This window comes from Mustelus asterias, chromosome 3 (assembly GCF_964213995.1).
Source record: "Mustelus asterias chromosome 3, sMusAst1.hap1.1, whole genome shotgun sequence".
Lineage (NCBI taxonomy): Eukaryota > Metazoa > Chordata > Chondrichthyes > Carcharhiniformes > Triakidae > Mustelus > Mustelus asterias.
Genome location: NC_135803.1, coordinates 144,579,689 through 144,600,949, shown reverse-complemented (window position 1 = coordinate 144,600,949; position 21,261 = coordinate 144,579,689). Strand labels below are relative to the sequence as shown.

General features: G+C 43.6%; 1 protein-coding gene across 1 annotated transcript in view; it reads right to left on the bottom strand.

The window, feature by feature from the left end:
- Positions 1–328: 328 nt before the first annotated feature.
- LOC144485134 (uncharacterized) overlaps positions 329–21,261 on the bottom strand; it is a 30,276-nt gene continuing 9,343 nt past the window's right edge. Inside the window, exons 3-4 of the mRNA XM_078203381.1 lie at positions 5,397–5,601; positions 329–1,757 (exon numbers count right to left, since the gene is read on the bottom strand). Of these exons, the coding sequence (XP_078059507.1) occupies positions 1,108–1,757; positions 5,397–5,601 (855 nt within the window). The 3' untranslated portion in view covers positions 329–1,107. The remainder of the gene's footprint in view (positions 1,758–5,396; positions 5,602–21,261) is intronic.

Genomic DNA, 21,261 nt, shown 5'->3' with positions numbered 1-21,261 from the left:
TGTAATGTTCTATGTTCATCACAACCCAGTATTTTCTCTGATTTAGGAATGTGACACGAATGGATGAATAAATATAAAAAAACAAATATAAAAGCATGCAGAATGCATGAGCAGAAAATAGGAATCGGACGTTGTTTCTGGAATTTCTAATTTAGGAGGCACAAAGAACTTCAGTCTGAAATTGGTCATGAGCAGCAGCGAATAGGCAGTCGTGTTCCAATGTGCCCAATTTTCTTTCATTGAAGCCAAGATAGGAAAATATGAATATCAGTTTTTCTTTCTTACTCCTTCATGCCCTGGCAAAAGCACATCGGACAGAAGAAGAATTGCAATTTGAAAGAACTGTTTATTGCTTCAAAGTGCTATTTATTATTACATACATGCACACATCTGTACTATTATATAGTATATACAATACGTGATATAAAAGAGCGTGTTAGATAAACAATGGAATGCTCTATAAAGCAGTAAGTAGATACAAGATTCTAAAGGCACAATGATTAATGGAAATGTAACAAATATTTGATCATTTGACACACGAGCTCTGTGTAATTTCAATTTGCCAGAGGGAAGAAACATAATGCTGCAGTGTACAGCAGCCACCACGACCTGCGCAATGCAGTGCCAGCGTATTGGGCTTAAACCCACAGTTCTGTATTCGGTGTGTTTCCAGTCTTGATTAAAAGCTCCAAGGAGTCAACGAGCAGCTTCTTCCTTAAATCTCGAGACTGAGGTTCAGACTCCCTGCTTCCACTCAGAAGCTATGGGTTCAATCCTGCATCCTTGCTAAACATGCTTCGCTGATCAAATGTTCTTGTTTACCGTCATAAAGTATTTTAGGAATAACTCAATGAATTATTAATGCCCAACAGCAGAAAGAGGGAAACGTGTATTTATAGAGTGCGGTTTCATTAGCAAGCCCTGCTGGGTATACTGAAAGGCTGCACGCTTGACACATCTTATTGGCCTTGTTGGGGGCAGGGGAACCTCACTGAGAAGGCCAACTGGCAACTAGCTCTGGACAACCAGTGGCCACCCAACCACAGAATGTTAAGAAAAATAACAGTTATTTATGGTCCTCATTATGTAGATTTCTGTAACAATTTTTCAAGATTCCAAGTTTAAGAGGCCCAGCTTTTTCAAAGCTTCTTTATGATCCTTTTCTGCTGGTGGAGATTTTAACTGTTGAGTCCCCTCTGTCCCAAGAGGTTGAGAGGAGGAAGAGGAGGAGTTGTTGCTGTTAGACAAGCCTCCAGTGAATTTCAACAGTCCTAGTCTTTGAAGAGCATCTTGCCTTGCTGCTTTCTGCTCAGGCCTTCCAAGCAATCGAAGTGAGTTGGACTGGGCAGCCAAACCCTCCACCTGACTGCTTGGCTTCTTCTGGCCAGACCCCCCGAGGCGGGCTAGAACCTGGGCTCGGAGCTCCTGTACACTAACCCCTGACCTCAAGATGGTGTCAAACTTCTTAGCATGAGCAGGAAGCAAAGTGAGTGTTCTGGATGAACTATGTTCATCAGATGCGATTTCTTTGTACTGGTTTGAGGCATTGGATTCTAATGCGATCATAGTTTCAGATCCTTGATGTTTTGCTGACTCCTCCTTTTTGCCCTCTTCAAATGCCGCTGTTTGATCTGGTGTTGTATCAACCACAGGAACTAATTCCGTACCTTGGTTATTGATCCATTGAGCAGATGGGCTACTGGTTACGACATCCACATTTCCAATAATCCCACCACTGTCACAGCTACCTACATCATCTAGGAATATTAAAAATACAAACAATCAACACTTGGTTAAATATACAGAGAACATTAAGTATGCAACATATTGTCCACGTTTGGTCAATAGAATAAGACTTATTTTGATATCACAGGTTTTGAAAGTACAGAATTACTTCCAAGATTTAGAACTAAATTTAAGCCTAAATATCTGACCACGTCATCTTTTCCCACTTGATGGTTCATTTTCAAACTAAATGTTTTCTGAAACTTGGCATTTCTCCAATAAAGTTTAATCTTTCTCACTTGCAAACACGCCAGGGAAAGGTAGTGTGTTTCCTGTACACGAGGAGGAAATAAGATTGGAAGAAAATGGCATTAATGTGCATTTTTTTGTGTGGTAAAACATGGCGTGGGTTTCTAATTGCAATGGCAGAGAAAAGCAATTTGTCTTCATATTGACGGGCCTGCAGAATGTAAAATTTAAAAGGAGCCTGGCAGCTACGAGTGACAAGTTACAGACTGGCAATGGTAGAAGCTTGCAAGCAGGCCATTGAAGGCAGGACTTGCTTTTAACATGTCAAGTCCTGGTAAGGGGCAATCAGAGCAAATTTATCAATCAGTAATCCTTACGGAATTACCTCCGGATTTATACATCAGTTCAATTCTCAAAGCTTGCTCATTGACAATCCTTTTCAGCAGATATGTACATAACGATTTCTCTCCCACTTGAACCCTCACTTTTTAAAATCAGTTTAAAATTCCTCACATCACACATCCTTCCTCGGCTGAGATGAAAAGAAGGAAAGTTCAACATTCCTCACTACATTGTTCTTCAATCCATTCCTAGGAGTGTTCACAAGCAGCCAATGGCAACTTGTTCTTCACTCAGTGGTCAGGATTGCAATGAGTTCTGGATATTCATGTATAAGATAGATAAACACAAGTATACCTTTGTTGAATTTCTAGCAACAAAATACAGGCTGGAATTTTACTGGCATGCCCTCCCTGGAATTGGGGTGGACGAGGCTCACAGGATGGCATTCTCCGTTGGCCTTGGGCGGGATCTTGCGAGCCTCGGGCGGGTGAGGTGGTAAAATTCCGGGAACAAACTTTCTCAAATTCATGGCCAACATTTTATTGTCTATAATTGTTTAAAAAGGGGTTCTCATTGCAAATGCGAACTCTTCAATTTTTTGATTGAAGATAGTCAAGATGGTGCCAGAGCGTGGCGAATTCTTGCTAGCTGTGCCCAGTGTACCTTCTAATTCTATCTTTTACTTTCATTCTATGCTTCTAAAACTTCACTACATTCTGCACTCTCCCGTTTCCTTCTCTATGAATGGTATGCTTTGTCTGTATAGTGGGCAAGAAACTATACTTTTCATTGGATACTAATACATGTGACAATAATAAAATCAAATTTTTAAATTTAATTGTTTGCATTATTAAATAGCAGGCAATGTCTCTTTGAATATTTGGCCTAGTTTTTGTCTGTTTTTCTAAGCGACATGGGTCTCATGTTTGCCAAGAACTTACTTTCAGTAAATCGGAGTTTCCTTGGGAGTCTCTTCAAGCTTTGCCCCGTGGAATCCCAAGCATGCCCAGCTGTTGACCTGTATTGGGCCACATGTTGTCCAACTCTACCTCTCTGCAGCCAGCCTCTCAACACTTTCACTGCCACCCACTTTCACAGAAGATACTTCCAGCCAGGGAAACATTACCTGTCCTCAACCTTTTCATTACATAGTTCTAGTGACTTTTTTTCAAGAGAAAATTTGATGGGCCTTGTAGGATCAAGTCACCTGGCTTTACAGTAGTCTCAGCTGCGGAACAATACCTGGTGAAGGACGACATGAACAAGTCTAAAAGGAATTACTAAAAGTGAGAGCCAAATTAAAAAAAAACATCTTTAAACATCAACTCCAAGTTTGTGTGGATGTCAATTGCTTTTGATTTGCTGCGGATGTAGATTCAATTTATGAGAACATAGAACTTAGGAGCAGGAGTAGGCCATTCAGCCCTTCCAGTTGCACTGTCATTCATAGAGTCATAGAGGTTTACAGCATGGAAACAGGCCCTTCGGCCCAACTTGTCCATGCCGCCCTTTTTTTTAAACCCTAAGCTAATCCCAATTGCCTGCATTTGGCCCATATCCCTCTATACCCATATAACGATCTAAATGCTTTTTAAAAGATAAAATTGTACCCGCCTCTACTACTACCTCTGGCAGCTTGTTCCAGACACTCACCACCCTCTATGTGAAAAAATTGCCCCTCTGGACACTTTTGTATCTCTCCCCTCTCACCTTAAACCTATGCCCTCTAGTTTTAGACTCCCCTACCTTTGGGAAAAGATGTTGACTATCTACCTTGTCTATGCCCCTCATTATTTTATAGACCTCTATAAGATCACCCCTCAGCCTCCTACGCTCCAGAGAAAAAAGTCCCAGTCTATTCAGTCTCTCCTTATAACTCAATCGATCAAGTCCCGGTAGCATCCTAGTAAATCTTTTCGACGAGATCATTCAATTTCTGTTGCCATGCAAATTTTGGCCATAATTTCTGTAACGACTTCAATGAGGCCCATAGAGTGTGAGCTCCCTGATTGAGGTAATACCTGCTTGCCTGTGAATATAGTGAGGAGTGTCAGGTCTATTGACATTCCAGATTCTGACTTTGTACCTGAAACACACTTAGGAGTGGAGACAAGTTTATCAATAAAGGGAATCTGGTGAAGGGGCACCGGCCTCGGAGGGGTTATTTCAATTTCCTTGGGTGGTGGGGAGTATGGGTTTGTGGGCTTTCCTGTTTGCAGCTAAATAGTTAGTTTCAAAAAAAATAGATGGTTTCAAAAAAACATAGGCTAGCCAGTGAAAGTTTTGTTTCTTTGTGTACGCATGTGTGCATCTATGGTCAGGCTGATCACGCTGCAGCATCTATCCTGCCTGTCAGCACGCATTCAACCAACGCAGGAGCATTAGTAAGCACATGACAGCAATAATCTGAGAGGAGGCACAAGAAAATGGAAATGTACCAGCCATTGCTCGAGGTACCTCTCCCAGAAAGACTGCTAATTTCTAGCACACATGTACTCACACTCACACAGTTTGGTCCAACTTCCTGCATTAAGATAGTGTCTGTACCAACAGAAGGGAGCCCTCAGTAAATTATATACAAGATGTAAATAATCCCCCGCCACAATCAATTTCTTTAATTCCTTCTAAATAGCAACAGGAAGCATGGCGAATGAATTCATTCATTCATGGAAACATTTTTCATGCATCAATCTTACGTCACTGATCAAATTTGTCTTAATGTAGGCAACCTAATAAGTTAAATGTTTCATTGGCAGCTGGAAGGTAAACATAATTCACAATCGTTTTTAATCTTTCTCTTTCCCAAACGCAACACCTGATCAGGTTTTGGACACCCTAATAATGAGACCTCCTTTCCAAAGTCTATCCAGGAACAAGATCCTTCTGTAAAGACAATTCCTCTTTTAAAGAAACCCAGATGAATGGATGTGCTACCCAACAACAGACATTAGGAGAATGAAAGCACCATAAGAGCGATAGGTTTTACATCCACCTTTTCTTGGAACAAGCTGAGCATTTTGACCAAAACATTATCAAAATCACATTGATGCCCATGGATCCACTCCACAATGAAAACTCGCCTGTGTCTGCTGTATCTTCTGTTTGTCGAGTGCTGCATACCATTCCGAGAAACTCGTAGAAGCCATCGCTAATAGTGCTTTCTCCCTTTGTCACCCCCTCTTCGTCATCTTCCTCCAATTCCACCTCTAACGAGTCAATGGTTTCAATCAAAAAACTAAGGCATTCCTTCTCCTCTTGAGACAAATGGCGTAAGAACTCATCTTCCTGCAGAAGGAGCAGAAAAAGTTGCACAATCTTCAGTTTCCAATCTATTGATAACCCTCTGGAAAACAAAGCACATATAGCCTCTTCCAGTAGTCAAGGGCTAAATGCAGAGACATCTTAGTTATTAATAGACAGAGGACTTGTTAATCTATTCATTCGTGGCAGTGTTCCTGCCCATCCTTGGAAGCCCTGAGAAAATGGTATTGGGTCTTCTTCAACCACTGCAGCCAGTGAAGGTTCTGCACTAATAATGTTAGGGAGGGAATTTCAGAATTTTGACATCATCATGATGAAGGAACAGTGAAACATTTCCATGTCAGGAAATGCATGTGACCTGGAGGGGGATCTCAGAAAGTGACGATGTTCCTAAGCACCCACTGTTCTTGATCTTTGAGGTATATTGCAAGATCTAAGCAATTTGTTATATTGCTCTCCCTGCTGGGAAGGTGTAAGTAAAGATAGTTCAATAATGGCTGCTTGCTGTGAATCCACATGGTGAGTTTTCCTCAGTGTAATACATACAGTGCAGCAGGACATATGTTTGGAAGATGTTTTGGCAGAAGCTTCAATGAGTTTTAAATAGGACACACTACAGCCATGGTGTATTGGGGGCACTTTTCAAAGGCTGTATCTATACACAGCTTGTATATTTAATAAGGTTATGCCTCTTAAATGAATGTATATTACAAGGTACTGCATACAACATACACTTCCAAAGACAACACTTACCCTCTGTTGTTATGCTTGCTTTCTGGATGACAACTTTTGTCACACTCATCTCACATTTTCTTACACCTGTTTCAGTATTACCCATTCATAGCATTATGCTTACTTTTCAGTCCTCCCAACATTAGGTGGTGCTGTTATATTCCATTTAAGAACATAAAGATGAAAACATGTGGGAGTAGACCATAGGGCTCCTCAGACCTGCTCTGTCGTTTACTGTGATCATGGCTGATCTTCTACCTGAACTCAACTTTCCCCATATCCCTTGATTCATTGAGAAATCAAAAATCTATCAATCTCAGTCTTGCATATACTTAGCAATGGGGCATCCACAACTCTCTGGGCAAACAATTCAGAAGATTCACAACCCTCAGTGAAGAAATTTCTCCTCATCACAATCCTAAATTATCAACCCCTTATCATGAGACTGTGTCCCCACGTTCTACACTCTCCAGCCAATGGGAACAACCTCTCAGTGCTCAGTGTCCACCCTTGAAACTCTCTTCAAAATCTTATACATTTTAAGGAGCATCTTCTAAACTCTTCTAAACTCCAGAGAGTCCAGGCCCAGCTTAATCAGCCCCTCATCATTGGACAACTCTCATCCAAGGAATAAACACAACGAACCTTTGATGCACTAGCCAGATACATCCTTCCTGAGATGAAGACCAAAATTGCACACAGTATTCCCGGTGTGGTCACACCTAAGCCCAGTAAACTGTAGCAAGATTTCCGTGATATTGTACTGCAATCACATTGTAATAAAGGCCAACATGCCATTTCCCTTGCTTGCTCTTCCTGCATGCCAACTTTCTGTGTTCCATGTATGCGTACAGCAAACCCAAGTCTCTTTGAACACCACCATTTAAAAATTATGCGTTTTTAAAAATGTTGCTCTTCTATTATTCAGACAAAGCAGCCGTACTACTCACTCACTCTTACTCTCTCTAACAAATCCAAAAGCTTAATTCCCCCTTGTACCAGTCCGACTTCAAAACAATTTGCTTTTTCTCCCCTACAACCCCCAGCAGAATTTTCCTTTCTATTTTTAAAGTGCCTTAAAAACCTCACATCTTTCTCTTTGTAATACTTTATCATCAATTCCCACAGCATTTCAAATGTACAGTACTTATTACATCAGTCGGTGCAGTAAGCTGCTGCCAGCAAAATGGCCACAATGGGAACCATCTAAATAGTATTAAATATTCTTCTCCCAGAGACTCTATTCCCCCTTTGACAGCTGTGTAAGCAAGCCCAAATATGAAAGTTTTTAAAATTGCCAGCTGCTGGGACCCAAGGTAATGTCCCTTCTAAATCTGTTTCGTTGCATACAGCCTATACATTTAAATGCACAATACCTGTAAGTGGCATGTGTGGTGCCTTGGGGTCACTGAGTGACTGTGTGTACACACAGCTTTGAGGGAACCCCTTATATTGGCACCGCAAGAGCTCGTGGAGAGTTGAGAGCTTCTTGCAGGGTGAGGTGTGGTAAATGATGTGCCCGTATGAGTGCAGGTAAGCGAGATGCCTTCCCACAGAGCTGGCAAACTCTGGCCGATCAGCCTTGGTGGGCATGATCCTGCCGGGATTGTGTTCTGGTATTTTTTTTGACACTTGAACCTTGGTGTGACTCAACATTATCCTCCATTTGCTGGAACAACAACAGCCTTTACTGTGAGAAATTATCCCAAGCGGCTTCACAGGGTTGTTGTAAAGCAAAATTTTTGGCACGGAGCCACATAGGGAAACACTGGCCTGGGTTCTGTTTGTTTTGGGGAAGTCCCATCATTGGGGCCAAAAACTGAAGGTGACCCCATTGGCAGTGGGACCCGGAGTGGCATGTTCCTGGCGACAGCCAATTAAAAGGCCGCTGCCGACAGTACACAGCCATCCAATTCAGGATGGTGGCCCACCCTCAGCGGCTGCCAGTCCAATCAGAGGGTCAACAGCGCCACCACTAGCGGTGGCCACTGCTGAGGTGGCAGCTGAAGGGAAAAGGTGCCTCAGTGGCTAGATGCCCTCAAATACAAGTCAATGGGATTGACATGCCAAGGCCAGCCAGGCAAGACAATGGAATTTCCAGGGTTCGGGGGAATTAATGGCACCTTGCTGTGAGGCCAGATATTGCCACCTTGTTCTTCATGGGCCGTGAAGTAACCATAAGAAGGATCCAGTCCCTGCCCTGGAACCTGATGACAGGCCACCAGGTTTCACCTGGTAGATTTGCCATGTGGTGGCAGGCACTTCAGACTTGGGCAATATACCCACGGAGGTAGAAAATGGCCCTTAATTGGCCACTTAAGTGGCTCAATTCCCAGTTGGTAATCAAGCTGCCCTTGCTGGGAAATGGCATGGTGGCAGGAAGACATTGGGCACCACTCCAAACACCTTCCCACACCATTTTTCCAGTGTTTCTGCCTCCCAACCCGTTGCCAAATGGCCCAGGAAATTTCAGCCATCAGGACAAGATGGCCAAAGAGGTAGGCTTTAAAAGAGCACATCAAGGGGGAAAGTGACGGAGATAGGCAGTGGGGTTTAGGCAGCTAAAGGTTCTCCCAACAATGGTGAAGAGATTAAAATCAGGCAGGCTAAAGAAGACAGATGTAGAACAGCACAGATAATTGGAGTGTTGTGAGACTCAGAGAGATAGGGAAAGGGAGGAGGCCATGGAGAAATTTGAAGGCAAGGGTGAAAATTTTTAAATCACAAATTTGTTTAATCAGGGTGGCATGGTGGCACAGTGGTTAGCACTGCTGTCTCACAGCGCCAGGGACCCGAGTTCGATTCCCGGCTCGGGTCACTGTCTGTGCAGAGTTTGCACGTTCTCTCCGTGTCTGCATGGGTCTCATCCCACAGTCCGAAAGACGTGCTGGTTAAGTGCATTGGCCAAGCTAAATTCTCCCTCAGTGTACCCAAACAGACGCTGGAGTGTAGTGACTAGGGGATTTTCACAGTAACTTCATTGCAGTGTTAATGTAAGCTTACTTGTGACACTAATAAATAAACTTTAAACTAATGTAAGTCAGTGAGCGCTGGGGGCGATAGATTAACAGAAATTGGTGCGAATAGGGATACAGGCAGCAGAATCTGGGATGACCTTAATCTAATGGTTGGTAGAGCATGGAAGGCTAGCCAGGAATAAGCGGAATAATCAATTGTAGGAGGTAACAGAGCCTTGGAGGGGATTTCAGCGGTAGATGGAGTTGCGAAAGGAGCAGAGTCATGCAATATTACAGAGGTGGAAATAGTTGACCTTAGAGATCATGCAGATATATGACAGGTTTAGACATTTTATCATTCTTGGAATCCAACTGTTTTAATGAAGTTATAGCCTTTTCCTTTTTTCTCCTTCCTCTGACAAATTCTGTGAATATTTGTTTAAACATGAGTAGTTATAACGCGTTATGGGAAGAAATGGTTGGGATGACTTACTGAGCTTGACAGTGAGAAAGACCCCTGTTGTGTTCAATTACACAGATGCACAGCTACGGAGGGAGATGTAAGCGGTATTTTCTTGTGATCAGAAAAGTTGCTCAGACAGGCAGGGAGTAAATGTCACAATGAGTTACAGCAGATTTCTCCTGTGCGCTGTTGGAGACAGCATCATACGCAATACGGTTTAGGTGTTGTGATATTATCCAATTCCCACAAAACATTCTTGAAACCCAGCAACCTACACCTTAAAAACCAAGCTTTAAGAAGGGTTTTTATTGAAGATTTTCCATTTGACCAAATAACGCAAGAACCCCCCAAAATCGAGTACAGCACAGAATAATCATCACTCCAAATATACATACAAAAATGACCCACAAATATCATTACAGCTGCTTCGCTTTATCAATTATAATTCATTGTAATCGGTGCCTCTTTCGCATGGATAATGAAAGGAAATCACAATCAGTGGGGAATAACAGGATAAAGACATGCACAAAGGCACACACCCTCCCACACAGGATAACAAAGACTAAACTACACAGCATAAAGGAGCCTCAGTGCCATGAAATACAACCAATCAGTGCCTAAAACAGCACCCCAAAACCTCCAAAGAATGAAAGGATACCCCAGAAAGAGGGGGAACATCAGGATACAATCCCAAACCCAAGGCGTGGCATAACAATGTACTCTCTCACATACAGGATAACAGGAGCACAGCTACACAGCCTCACGAGATAAGATTCAGTGATAAGGGATAAGATAAGTGTGGATAAGACAGAGTCCAGGTATCTAAACGTACCCCCAGGACCCGCAGATAACAGAATACCTTCCACTAGGGAAATCCTAACCTCAACAAAAGAAGCCCATTGGCCCAATTGATCAAGATCCCGTTGCACTTGGAGATAACTTTCTTCACTTTCCACTATGCCACCAATCTTAGTGTCATCTGCAAACTTACTAAGCATGCCTCCTATATTCTCATCCAAATCATTAATATAAATTAGAAATAACAGTGGACCCAGCACTGATCCCTGAGGCACACCGCTGGTCACAGGACTCCAGTTTGAAAAACAATTCCCAACAACCACCCTCTGGCTTCTGTCAAGAAGCCAATTTTGCATCCATTTAGATACCTCACCCTGGATCCCGTGAGATTTAACCTTATACAACAACCTACCATGCAGTACCTCGTCTAAGGCCTTGCTAAAGTCCATGTGGACAACATCAACTGCACTATCCTCATCTACCTTCTTGGTTACCCCTTCAAAAAACTCAATCAAATTTGTGAGACATGATTTTCCACTCACAAAGCCATGCTGACTGTTCCTAATCAGTCCTTGCGTCTCTAAATGCCTGTACATCCTGTCTCTCAAAATACCTTCCAACAATTTACCCACCACAGATGTGAGGCTCACTGGCCTGTAGTTCCCAGGCTTTTCCCTGCAGCCCTTTTTAAACAAAGGCACAACATTTGCCACTCTCCAATCTTCAGGCACCTCACCCGTGACTATCGATGGTTCAAATATCTCGGCTAGGGGACACGCAATTTCCTCCCTAGCCTCCCACAATGTCCTGGGATATACTTCATCAGGTCCCGGGGATTTATCTACCTTGATGCACTTTAAGACTTCCAGCACCTCCTTCTCTGTAATATGTACACTCCTCAAGACATCACTATTTATTTCCCAAGTTCCCTAACATCCATGTTTTTCTCAACAGTAAATACTGATGAGAAATATTCATTTAGGATCTCACCCATTTCTTGTGGATCCGCACATAGATGACCTTGTTGATCCTTAAGATCTACTCTCTCCCTTGTTACTCTTTTGCCCTTTATGTATTTGTAGAAGCTCTTTGGATTCTTCTTTGCCTTATCTGCCAAAACAATCTCGTGTCCTCTTTTTGCCCTCCTGATTTCTCTCTTAACTCTACTCCTACACCCCCTATACTCTTCAAGGGATTCACTTGATCCCAGCTGCCTATGCATGTCATGTGCCTCTTTTGTTTTCTTGACCAGGGCCTCAATATCCCAAGTCATCCAGGGTTCCCTACTTCTGCCAGCCTTGCCCTTCACTCTAAGAGGAATGTGTTTACCCTGAACCCTGGTTAACACATTTTTGAAAGCCTCCCACTTACCAGACGTCCCTTTTCCTTTCCACAGACTCCCCCAATTAACTTTTGAAAGTTCCTGCCTGATACCATCAAAATTGGCCTTGCCCCAATTTAAAATTTTAACTTTTGGGCCAGACCCATCATTCTCCATAGCTATCTTAAAACCAATAGAATTATGGTCACTGGTCCCAAAGTGATTCCTCACTAACACTTCTGTCACCTGTCCTTCCTTATTTCCCAAGAGGAGGTCAAGTTTTGCCCCCTCTCTAGTCGGGCCATCCACATACTGAATGAGAAATTCCTCCTGAATACACTCAACAAATTTCTCATCCAACCCTCTAATACTATAGCTGTCCCAGTCAATGTTGGGAAAGTTAAAATCTCTGACTATTACCACTCTATTTTTCTTGGAGCTATCAGTAATCCCCTTACATATTTGCTCCTCTATTTCCCGCCGACTATTTGGGGCCTATAGTATAACCCTATCAAAGTGATTTCCCCCTTCTTATTTCTCAGTTCTACCCATATAAACTCAGTGGCCGAACCCTTGGATATATCTCCTCTCAGTACAGCCATGATGCTTTCCCTAATCAAAAGTGCAACTCCCCCTCCTCTCTTACCTCCTGTTCATGAAGAAGAGTTGTTCAGAAGTCCCCAAAAGGGGATGTCTCGAAGGAGGACAACCTACTCCCTCGTATAATATATTCTCTACAGGATCCGGGAACTGCCCTAGCCTACCCAGACAAGAGAAGCATAGAACAACAACACAGTTAGAAGACAGGCCAACAGGCCAGGATTACTCATGCCATCCTTGGGCTTCAAACAAAGCAAACTTCTCCCATCTCCAGTCACACCTGATGTGCCACTGAGGCTCCGCCACCAACAGGATTCCACCCATTCCCCCCCACCATCAACAGGATTCCACTTATTTCCCCCCTCTTCCCCTCTCTCTCCCCCCCCCCCCTCCCCCAATCAAGGAAACTCTAGCAACAGGAGGAGTAGTCATCTAGACATCCAGTGTTGAGATATTTTGATTTTATTTATTACTGTCACATGTACTGGTATACAGTGAAAAGTATTACTTTTTGTGGGCTATACAGACAAAGGATACTGTTCATGGAGAAGGAAAGGAGAGAGTGCAGAATGTAGTGTTACAGTCATACCTAGGGGTGTAGAGAAAGATCAGCTAAGTGCGAGGTAGGTCCACTCAGAAGTCTGATAGCAGCAGGGAAGAAGCTGTTCTTTGGAAGGAGTAACAGGAATACAGAGTACTGGGCTAATGGTAAGATACTTGGTAGTGTGGATGAACAGAGGGATCTGGGTGTCCATGTGCATAGATCCCTGAAAGTTGGCACCCAGGTTGATAGGGTTGTTAAGAAGGCGTACGGTGTGTTAGCTTTTATTGGTAGAGGGATTGAGTTTCGGAGCCAGGAGGTCATGCTGCAACTGTACAAAACTCTGGTGCGGCCGCATTTGGAGTTTTGCGTACAGTTCTGGTCGCCGTATTATAGGAAAGATGTGGAAGTGTTGGAAACGGTGCAGAGGAGATTTACCAGGATGTTGCCTGGTATGGTGGGAAAATCGTATGAGGAAAGGCTGAGGGGCTTGAGGTTGTTTTCGTTAGAGAGAAGAAGGTTAAGAGGTGACTTAATAGAGGCATACAAGATGATCAGAGGATTAGATAGGGTGGACAGTGAGAATCATTTTCCTCGGATGGTGATGGCTAGCACGAGGGGACATAGCTTTAAATTGAGGGGTGATAGATATAGGACAGATGTCAGAGGTAGGTTCTTTACTCAGAGAATAGTAAGGGCGTGGAATGCCCTGCCTGCAGCAGTGGTGGACTCGTCAACGTTGAGAGCGTTCAAGTGGTTATTGGATAAACATATGGATGTTATTGGAATAGTGTAGATTAGAGGGGCTTTAGATTGGTACCACTGGTCGGCGCAACATCGAGGGCCGAAGGGCCTGTACTGCGCTGTAATGTTCTATGTTCTATGTTCTTGAGTCGGTTGGTACCTCAGGGAAAGACAAGAACCTCCTCCTCCCAATAGGATGATGCACTCACCATACATTCCAGAAGCCAAACTACCAAGCACAACCCGTGCAGCCAAGGGAAATATTGGAAACCAACCCAAGAAAGGCTAGACAACTGAGGATTCCCTGACCACGCTCGGTTATGCACCAGTAAATATTTTCCCCAACTCCAGTTACACCAGAGGCGCCAATGACAATAATACCCAGGGGGGGATTTTCCTGCTATGGGAATCGTAGTGGGCATGGGGTGGACAATGCAGAGGTCTGTTGACCTCGGGTGTGATTTTCAGGTTTTGGGCAAACGTGGTTGGAAAATCCCGCCCCCAGTCTTTTCCAGGATACAGAATCTGTCTGTATCTTCACAGGAGATCAACAAGGATTCTTTAACCCCAAAATAACTAAAATACAAAATAAAACACGACACCATTAGTTCTAAAGGGGGGGTTTCCTCACCCACTATGAAGACTTACAAGGCCATACCCACCACCTCTATATAAAACTGCTTGCCCACCATCCTGCTATGGCATTACATATATTATCCATAATTAAAGTAAAGGATATCATGCGATCCTCAATTATAAATGCCAGGACTACAATTAAAAAAACAGATAAATATCGCACAATCCAGATAAGCATCCTAGCATGCTCCCCACTAGAATGATGGAGACCCATTATAGTTCACAAGCAAAGGAAATATCTCCATATTACAAACACTGGACCCCAGGAGTTTGAATCTGACACAACCCCCCCCTCCCCTCCTTTACGCACCCTGATACCACATTGAATGACCTAGATTGAGTGTAAACAGTAATACACATTAAACTAAGATCTACCTCATTCCACCATACTGGTAGATGAATTCCGTGAAAAATAAATGGATATCCCTGGCTTTCAGTGAATAACAGGATAACAGGCAGCATACATCCCAGTGTTCATATATCAAACACCCTTGTCAGGATAAAAGACCAAATAACAAAATCACGATTATAGTCACAAGGGGAGTAGTTCAGTATTAATGATGAACTACAGGATAATGTAGCCATCCACAGAGTTTGTGAAGGTCAAAGCATTTGCAGGATTGTTGAGGAACATTAAGAATCCATCCATAATTTCACCAAGGTCTCCGCACCTCCATTGTGCCGTCACTCAGAAGCCCCGGCAGAGAGAGAAAGAGCCAGGCCCGAGCAGGTGGCGAGGACCCACTGCATCCTGCCACCTCCAGCCCTTCTCAACAACCACTGAGGTTAAGACAACGCAAGACCAGCAATCAGGGTATAAAACTGACCCAAATCTCCAAGACCGGATACAGTATGTCTCTTCGAACTTGATACATGGAATCCCTACAGTGCAGGAGGCCACTTGGTTCATCAAATCTGCACCCTCCAACCCAGGTCCTATCCCGTAACCCCACGTATTTAACCCACTAATCTACACACCTTGGGACACTAAAGGGCAATTTTACATGGCCAATCCACCTAACCTGCACATCTTTGGACTGTGGGAGGTAACCTGAGCACCTGTAGGAAACCAACGCAGACACAGGTCCATGTGTGATGATGAGAATACTACCAAGCATTGGTCTACCTTTAGAGACATAGAAAATCTACCAGGTTGTAATTTTGGGGAGTTGAATGTCCACAACCTGAGAATGGCAGATGATGCAGCACTGCTTGCAGAGTCAGAGGAGGCATTACAGGAAATTACAAATAACATGAATGAGAGCATGGTGGAACATGGATTAGGAATAACTGGGGGGGGGGAGACCAAGACAATGGTGATAATTCTGAAGATGAAAACTGAACACATGAACAAGTCCTGGAACACGTGAAACAAGGACATACCTTGGGCAGGTTATTACTGACAATAAGAAATCTGATAGTGAGATCTGAAGGAGAATTAAGAAAGCCAGGACCACTTTTGTCAAAACCACGGGCATGTTTCATAGGATCCCTACAGTGCAGAAGGAGGCCATTCTGCCCATTGAACCTGTGCCGACAACAATCCCACCCAGGCCCTATCCCCGTAATCACACATATTTACCCCACAAATCCCTTTAACCTACGCATCCCAGGACGCTATGGGGCAATTTAACATGGCCAATGCACCTAACCCGCACATCTTTGGACTGTGGGAGCTCCCAGAGGAAACCCACAAGAACGACATCAAAGAAACTGTTGATATCAAAGAAACTGAACCTTTGCAGAGATTACTGAGGTGTTGGATCTACATTATAGGCGTCGGGAACATGGAAAACAAACAAAGAGACATGATGGGCCGAAGGGCCTCTTGCTGTGCTGTAACACTCTTGACTCTAACAAATGAATGAGGCCAGAAAGTCTAACCGCAGATACAGAGTGACATTGCTGGCACAAACAGATGAGAGCAGGATTATTTATTAGTTGAACTGAAAGCCCAAATGAAATGTATGTAGGTCAGTCTGCAGGTGATCTGTATTCCCAGCCGTGGAAAATGAGACACTCTCAGTGTAACAGTGACACAAGATGTACAGCAGACAGGTGTGCAACCTGAACCATCACTAGGTTAAAGCCAGTGTTTTAAATTAAATTTTGTCTTCAAATAATTTTCCATGTTCCTCTCTGTCATCAGGCATAATTAGAAAATGAAGAAATTTCCACATCTTACAATAGACCACTCCGCAAGGTTAATGGAAAACTGCTGCAGTGGATTAACAATTGGCTGCGTGCCCGTAAACAGGAAGTTGTTATCAATGGTTGTGGAGCCTGATTCTCTGTGGTGTCCTGTAGGGATCAAAATTTGGACCATTGCTCTATATTCTCTGTCTCAATGACCCAGATGAAGATGTTGGGGGACTGCTCCGGCAGTTTCCGGCAGATGATAATGTTTATTTATTAGTGTCACAAGTAGGCTTATATTAACACTACAATGAAGTTACTGTGAAAATCCCCTAGTCACCACACTCCAACACCTGTTCGGGTACACTGAGGGAGAATTTAGCATGGCCAATGCACCTAGCCAGCTTGTCTTTCAGACTGTGAAAGGAAACCGGGACACCTGGAGGAAACCCATATGCATTCATGGGGAGAACATGCAGACTCTGCACAGACAGTGATCCAAGCCAGGAATCGAACCCAGGTCCCTGGCGCTGTGAGACAGCAGTGCTAACCATTGTGCCATCGTGCCACCCCAGATTTGTGCAGGTAATAGGACTGTGGAAGACACTAAAACAATTCCAAACAGAGCTGGAAAGTGCTGAGAGAATGGACACCCTTTCACAAATGGTGTTAGACTAATAGAGGTTCAGTTTTATGTGTGTGGGCAGGACCAATGCTAAGCGCACTTACACTTTAGAAGGAATAGAACTAGATACTGTGCAATCATAGTTCACAACTCTCTAAACATAATATATTTAAAGTGGCATTTAAGTCCGTAAGAGGAATGTTGCTTATTTGGAACCGAAACAGCGATAGTTAGAAATTAAAGTCGTCTCCTTTCATTTTTAAATACTGTTCAACTGTTAATAGTTACGTTGTTTCGTTAGAGTTTTATGCCAAAAATAGAAAAATTGTTAGGGTGTAGTCTGGCTTCATGATATACCTTACAGTTCTGGTTCAGGACCCTAACACAAAAGTCCAAATAAACCACATCCACAGGCTCCCCCCTACTTTATTTATAGAATTTCAAATTTCTCTCACGATAAGGATTTCTACGTATTTTTGAAATAATTTTTCTTAATTATTTTCAGCTTCCCTGGGAATATCCAAGTCATTTATTTGCTCTCTGTAGAATTTAAGTGAAAAATAATCAGTGCAGTTAATTTCCTGGTTTGCTGTCTGTGAGAATAGTTGAATGTCATTGGTCACTCACTCTGCCTGACAACATCACTGTTGCTGGATGCTGGGTGATCTTGTTGACTTGGCAACTGAGTCAAACTGATGTCAGGAAAGAGGACATCTATGCCACAAATAATGCTCGATCTTTGTGGGCAGCTACCTTAGAGGTCAGCTCTGAGCACCATCGCTTCATCATTGACTGCAAAAATCCAGGCTATTACTTCAACTCAATGTGTTGATGAGTACATGGGGTGTTGCATGTAAGTAATACAAGGAAAAATGCAGATTTGATGTTAGCCAATTCTTCTTTTCCCAGAGAATAACAGACCTATGGAATAGGCCGCTAGCTTGTGCAGCGGGTACTGCGTCATTATGTCACCTCAAAACGGCTGAAGCATGTTGTTGTCTGTGGCAGAGACTGCATCCTATAAAAGATACCAATTACTGGAGGTCATGGGGCAAAATTCTCCCAAGTTCCCACTAGCAGGAGCAATAGCCCCTGGGGGCGGGGGGGGGGGGCGCGCGCAGGGTTGCGGTGGGGGGGGAAGAGAACTCATTTGCTTCCCGCTAATGTAATGCAAATGAAGGTGCAACCACCCACGCCCGACTCTCCGCAGGGCCAGCGGGAAAACATGCTAATGTGAAACATGTTTGGAACAACGTGATGTGCAGATGGCAGGACTTACCTGAGTGATGCCTGGGGCTGCCCGCAGAGTGCAGGATGGAGGTCGTTGGCAACCCTGGTCCCCGGAACACCACAGCAGTACATGGGGGGGGGGGAGCATCTACAGGTGGACCTTCCAGATTCAGTGTTCTGAAGGTAACCATCTCCCAGCCTCAGAATGCTCCCAGAGATTCATCATCATTCTCAGGAGGTCCCCCTTCTTTCCTCAGTAGCAGGTCAGTGACGTTCGGCACCTTTTCAATATGGCGCCCGGATAGGATGACAAACTATGCTCCATCAGGCCTGTCTCACCACTGCCGGAATATGGGGCAAAACATCTGGATGCAGGATTAATGTGGTCGGGGCTGGAAAATCTTGCATATTTTCCCCCTTGCCTTCACAATGGGAAACACTCCATGTTCCTACCCCCGCCACGGGATTTAGCCTCGGATGGGAGAATCCAACTCACTTGTTTCATTTTAGTCTCCTAGACTAGTTTTGATTACATAGAGGGATCGGCAAGGAATTTTCCAGATTTTCTTCCCTCCCACAAATCTGCTTTCTCGTTTCTCCGCGGAGATCACATGGCATGTGAGGAGTAGAGAGAGTCTTGGCACAACATACAAAACATGTCTGACACAGGCTAGATGGGTAAAGTAAAGTAAAGTTTATTTATTAGTCACAAGTAAGGCTTACATTAACACTGCAATGAAGTTACTGTGAAATTCCCCTAGTCGCCACACTCCGGCACCTGTTCAGGTCAATGCACCTAATCAGGACGTCTTTCAGACTGTGGGAGGAAACTGGAGCATCTGGAAGAAACTCACACAGACACAGGAAGAACCTGCAAACTCCGCACAGACAGAGACCCAAGTTGGGAATCAAACCCGGGTCCCTGGCGCTGTGAGGCAGCAGTGCTAACCACTGTGCCACCCTGCCGGGTCAGCTGGTCTTTGCCTGTTTGATTTTTAATGTTTGTATGTTCACACTGTGTTTGTAATTGTATACAGCAGAGTTGTTCTATTTTTATTTTAATCTCTTGATTTCAGCTCCCTTACTCTGTCCTCCTTTGTTTTTACCTCCCCTACAATACATTCCCCAACCAAACCTTTGGGGAGATAACCTATTTACAAAGGATGCATTTTCCTTTACTAGAAATGACTGTTAACTATACATTCAGACTGTGGTGTCTGCGCATTCATCATTAACATTTCTCAATTCAGCTCACCGTTATAAGAATGGAATGCAGTTAAATGCAGCGTATGCTAAACATTCCCGCAGGGACCAAAATGGGAAGAGCATATATTTGCATGCTTACACTGCTCGCCGATTGTCCAATGATTAATGCGTGATGCTGCGATGGATATTCTTTGGTCTGTGTTGTATCATCTAATTTTGATCAGGGCTACACATTGGACATCACAGGGCAAATTTTCCCCTGCTGCCCACCATGGGAATCGTAGCGGGCGAGGGGCAGACCATGGAAAGGTCCGTTGACCGTGGGTGGGATTTTCCGGTTTCGGGGTGAGCGCGGCCGGAAAATCCCGCCCCACATTCCTTGGTATTCCATGCTAGGAATGTTGAGATGTGGGGTTGAGGGAGGGTAATCAGCCACTTACTCCAGTGACTCGTGCTGGAAATGTATTAATTTATCTCAATATGTGTTCATTCTTCAAAGGAGGAGATGACAAAAGTAAACAAAAATTAGTATACAAAACAAAACTACATAATTAAATTAGCAGGAATATAAAAAAAAATATTAAAGCATTCTACAGACCCATAAATAACGACAATCAGGGTAGCGTTATGACCACGGAAGGATACATAAAATAAATTCATAGGTAATGACAGCAAAGTATCAGTAATATTGAATAAAGACTTCGCCTCAATATTTACCAGACAAACTAACAAGGTGGACATTAATCATAAAAATCATAGAAACCGTACAGTCAGAAGTAGGCCATTCAACCCATTGACTCAGACAACAATCCCACCCCAGGCCCTTTCCCCACAACCCCACACATTTACCCCACTCACCCCTCTAACCTACACATCCCGAGACATTAAGGGGCGATTTAGCATGGCCAATCAACCTAACCCGCACATCTTTGGATTGTGGGAGGCAACTGGAACACCTGGACGAAACCCACACAGACACGGGGAGAATGCGCAGACTCCACACAGTGACCCCAAGCCGGGAATCGAACCCAGGTTCCTGGAGCTGTGAGACAGCAGCGCTGACCACCGTGCCGCCCAGGGGTGGAATTAGGGGTATTAAGGGTGGAATTTTACCATCCTGCCCACCATGGGAATTGTAGCGGGCAGGATACGGACAATGTAAAGATTTGCATTGGCAACCTCGGGCTGGATTTTCCGGTCTTGGGCAAGCAAGGCTGAAAAATTTCACCCTATATTGGAAGAGCTCAAAAAAGGATTAAACATTGTTTACGATAGAAAGGGGAAGATAATTGATAAACTAATCAAATTTAAATAGAAAAACAAATCTCATCTGGATGGATTACATCTGTGCATGTTAAGAGTTAGGGTAGAGGCAGTGTGTGCACTTTTACATATATATAAAACTCATTCGGAAAGCGAACATCGCCAGAGGACTGGGAGACAGCTAACGTGATTCCTATAAATAAAAGGAGGAGATCAAACAAGGGAACTATAGCTGGTGGTAGGAAAGGTATCAGAATCCTGACTCAAAGACATGACAGAAAATCACCTAGAAACTGAAATGATAATAAAAGAGTAGTCAGCATAGATTTCAAAAGGAAAGGCCATGCCTGACCAACCTTATTGAATTCTTTGAAGAAATGACAGATGGGAAGATAAAGATAATGCAGCAGACATATAATTGGATTTCCAAAA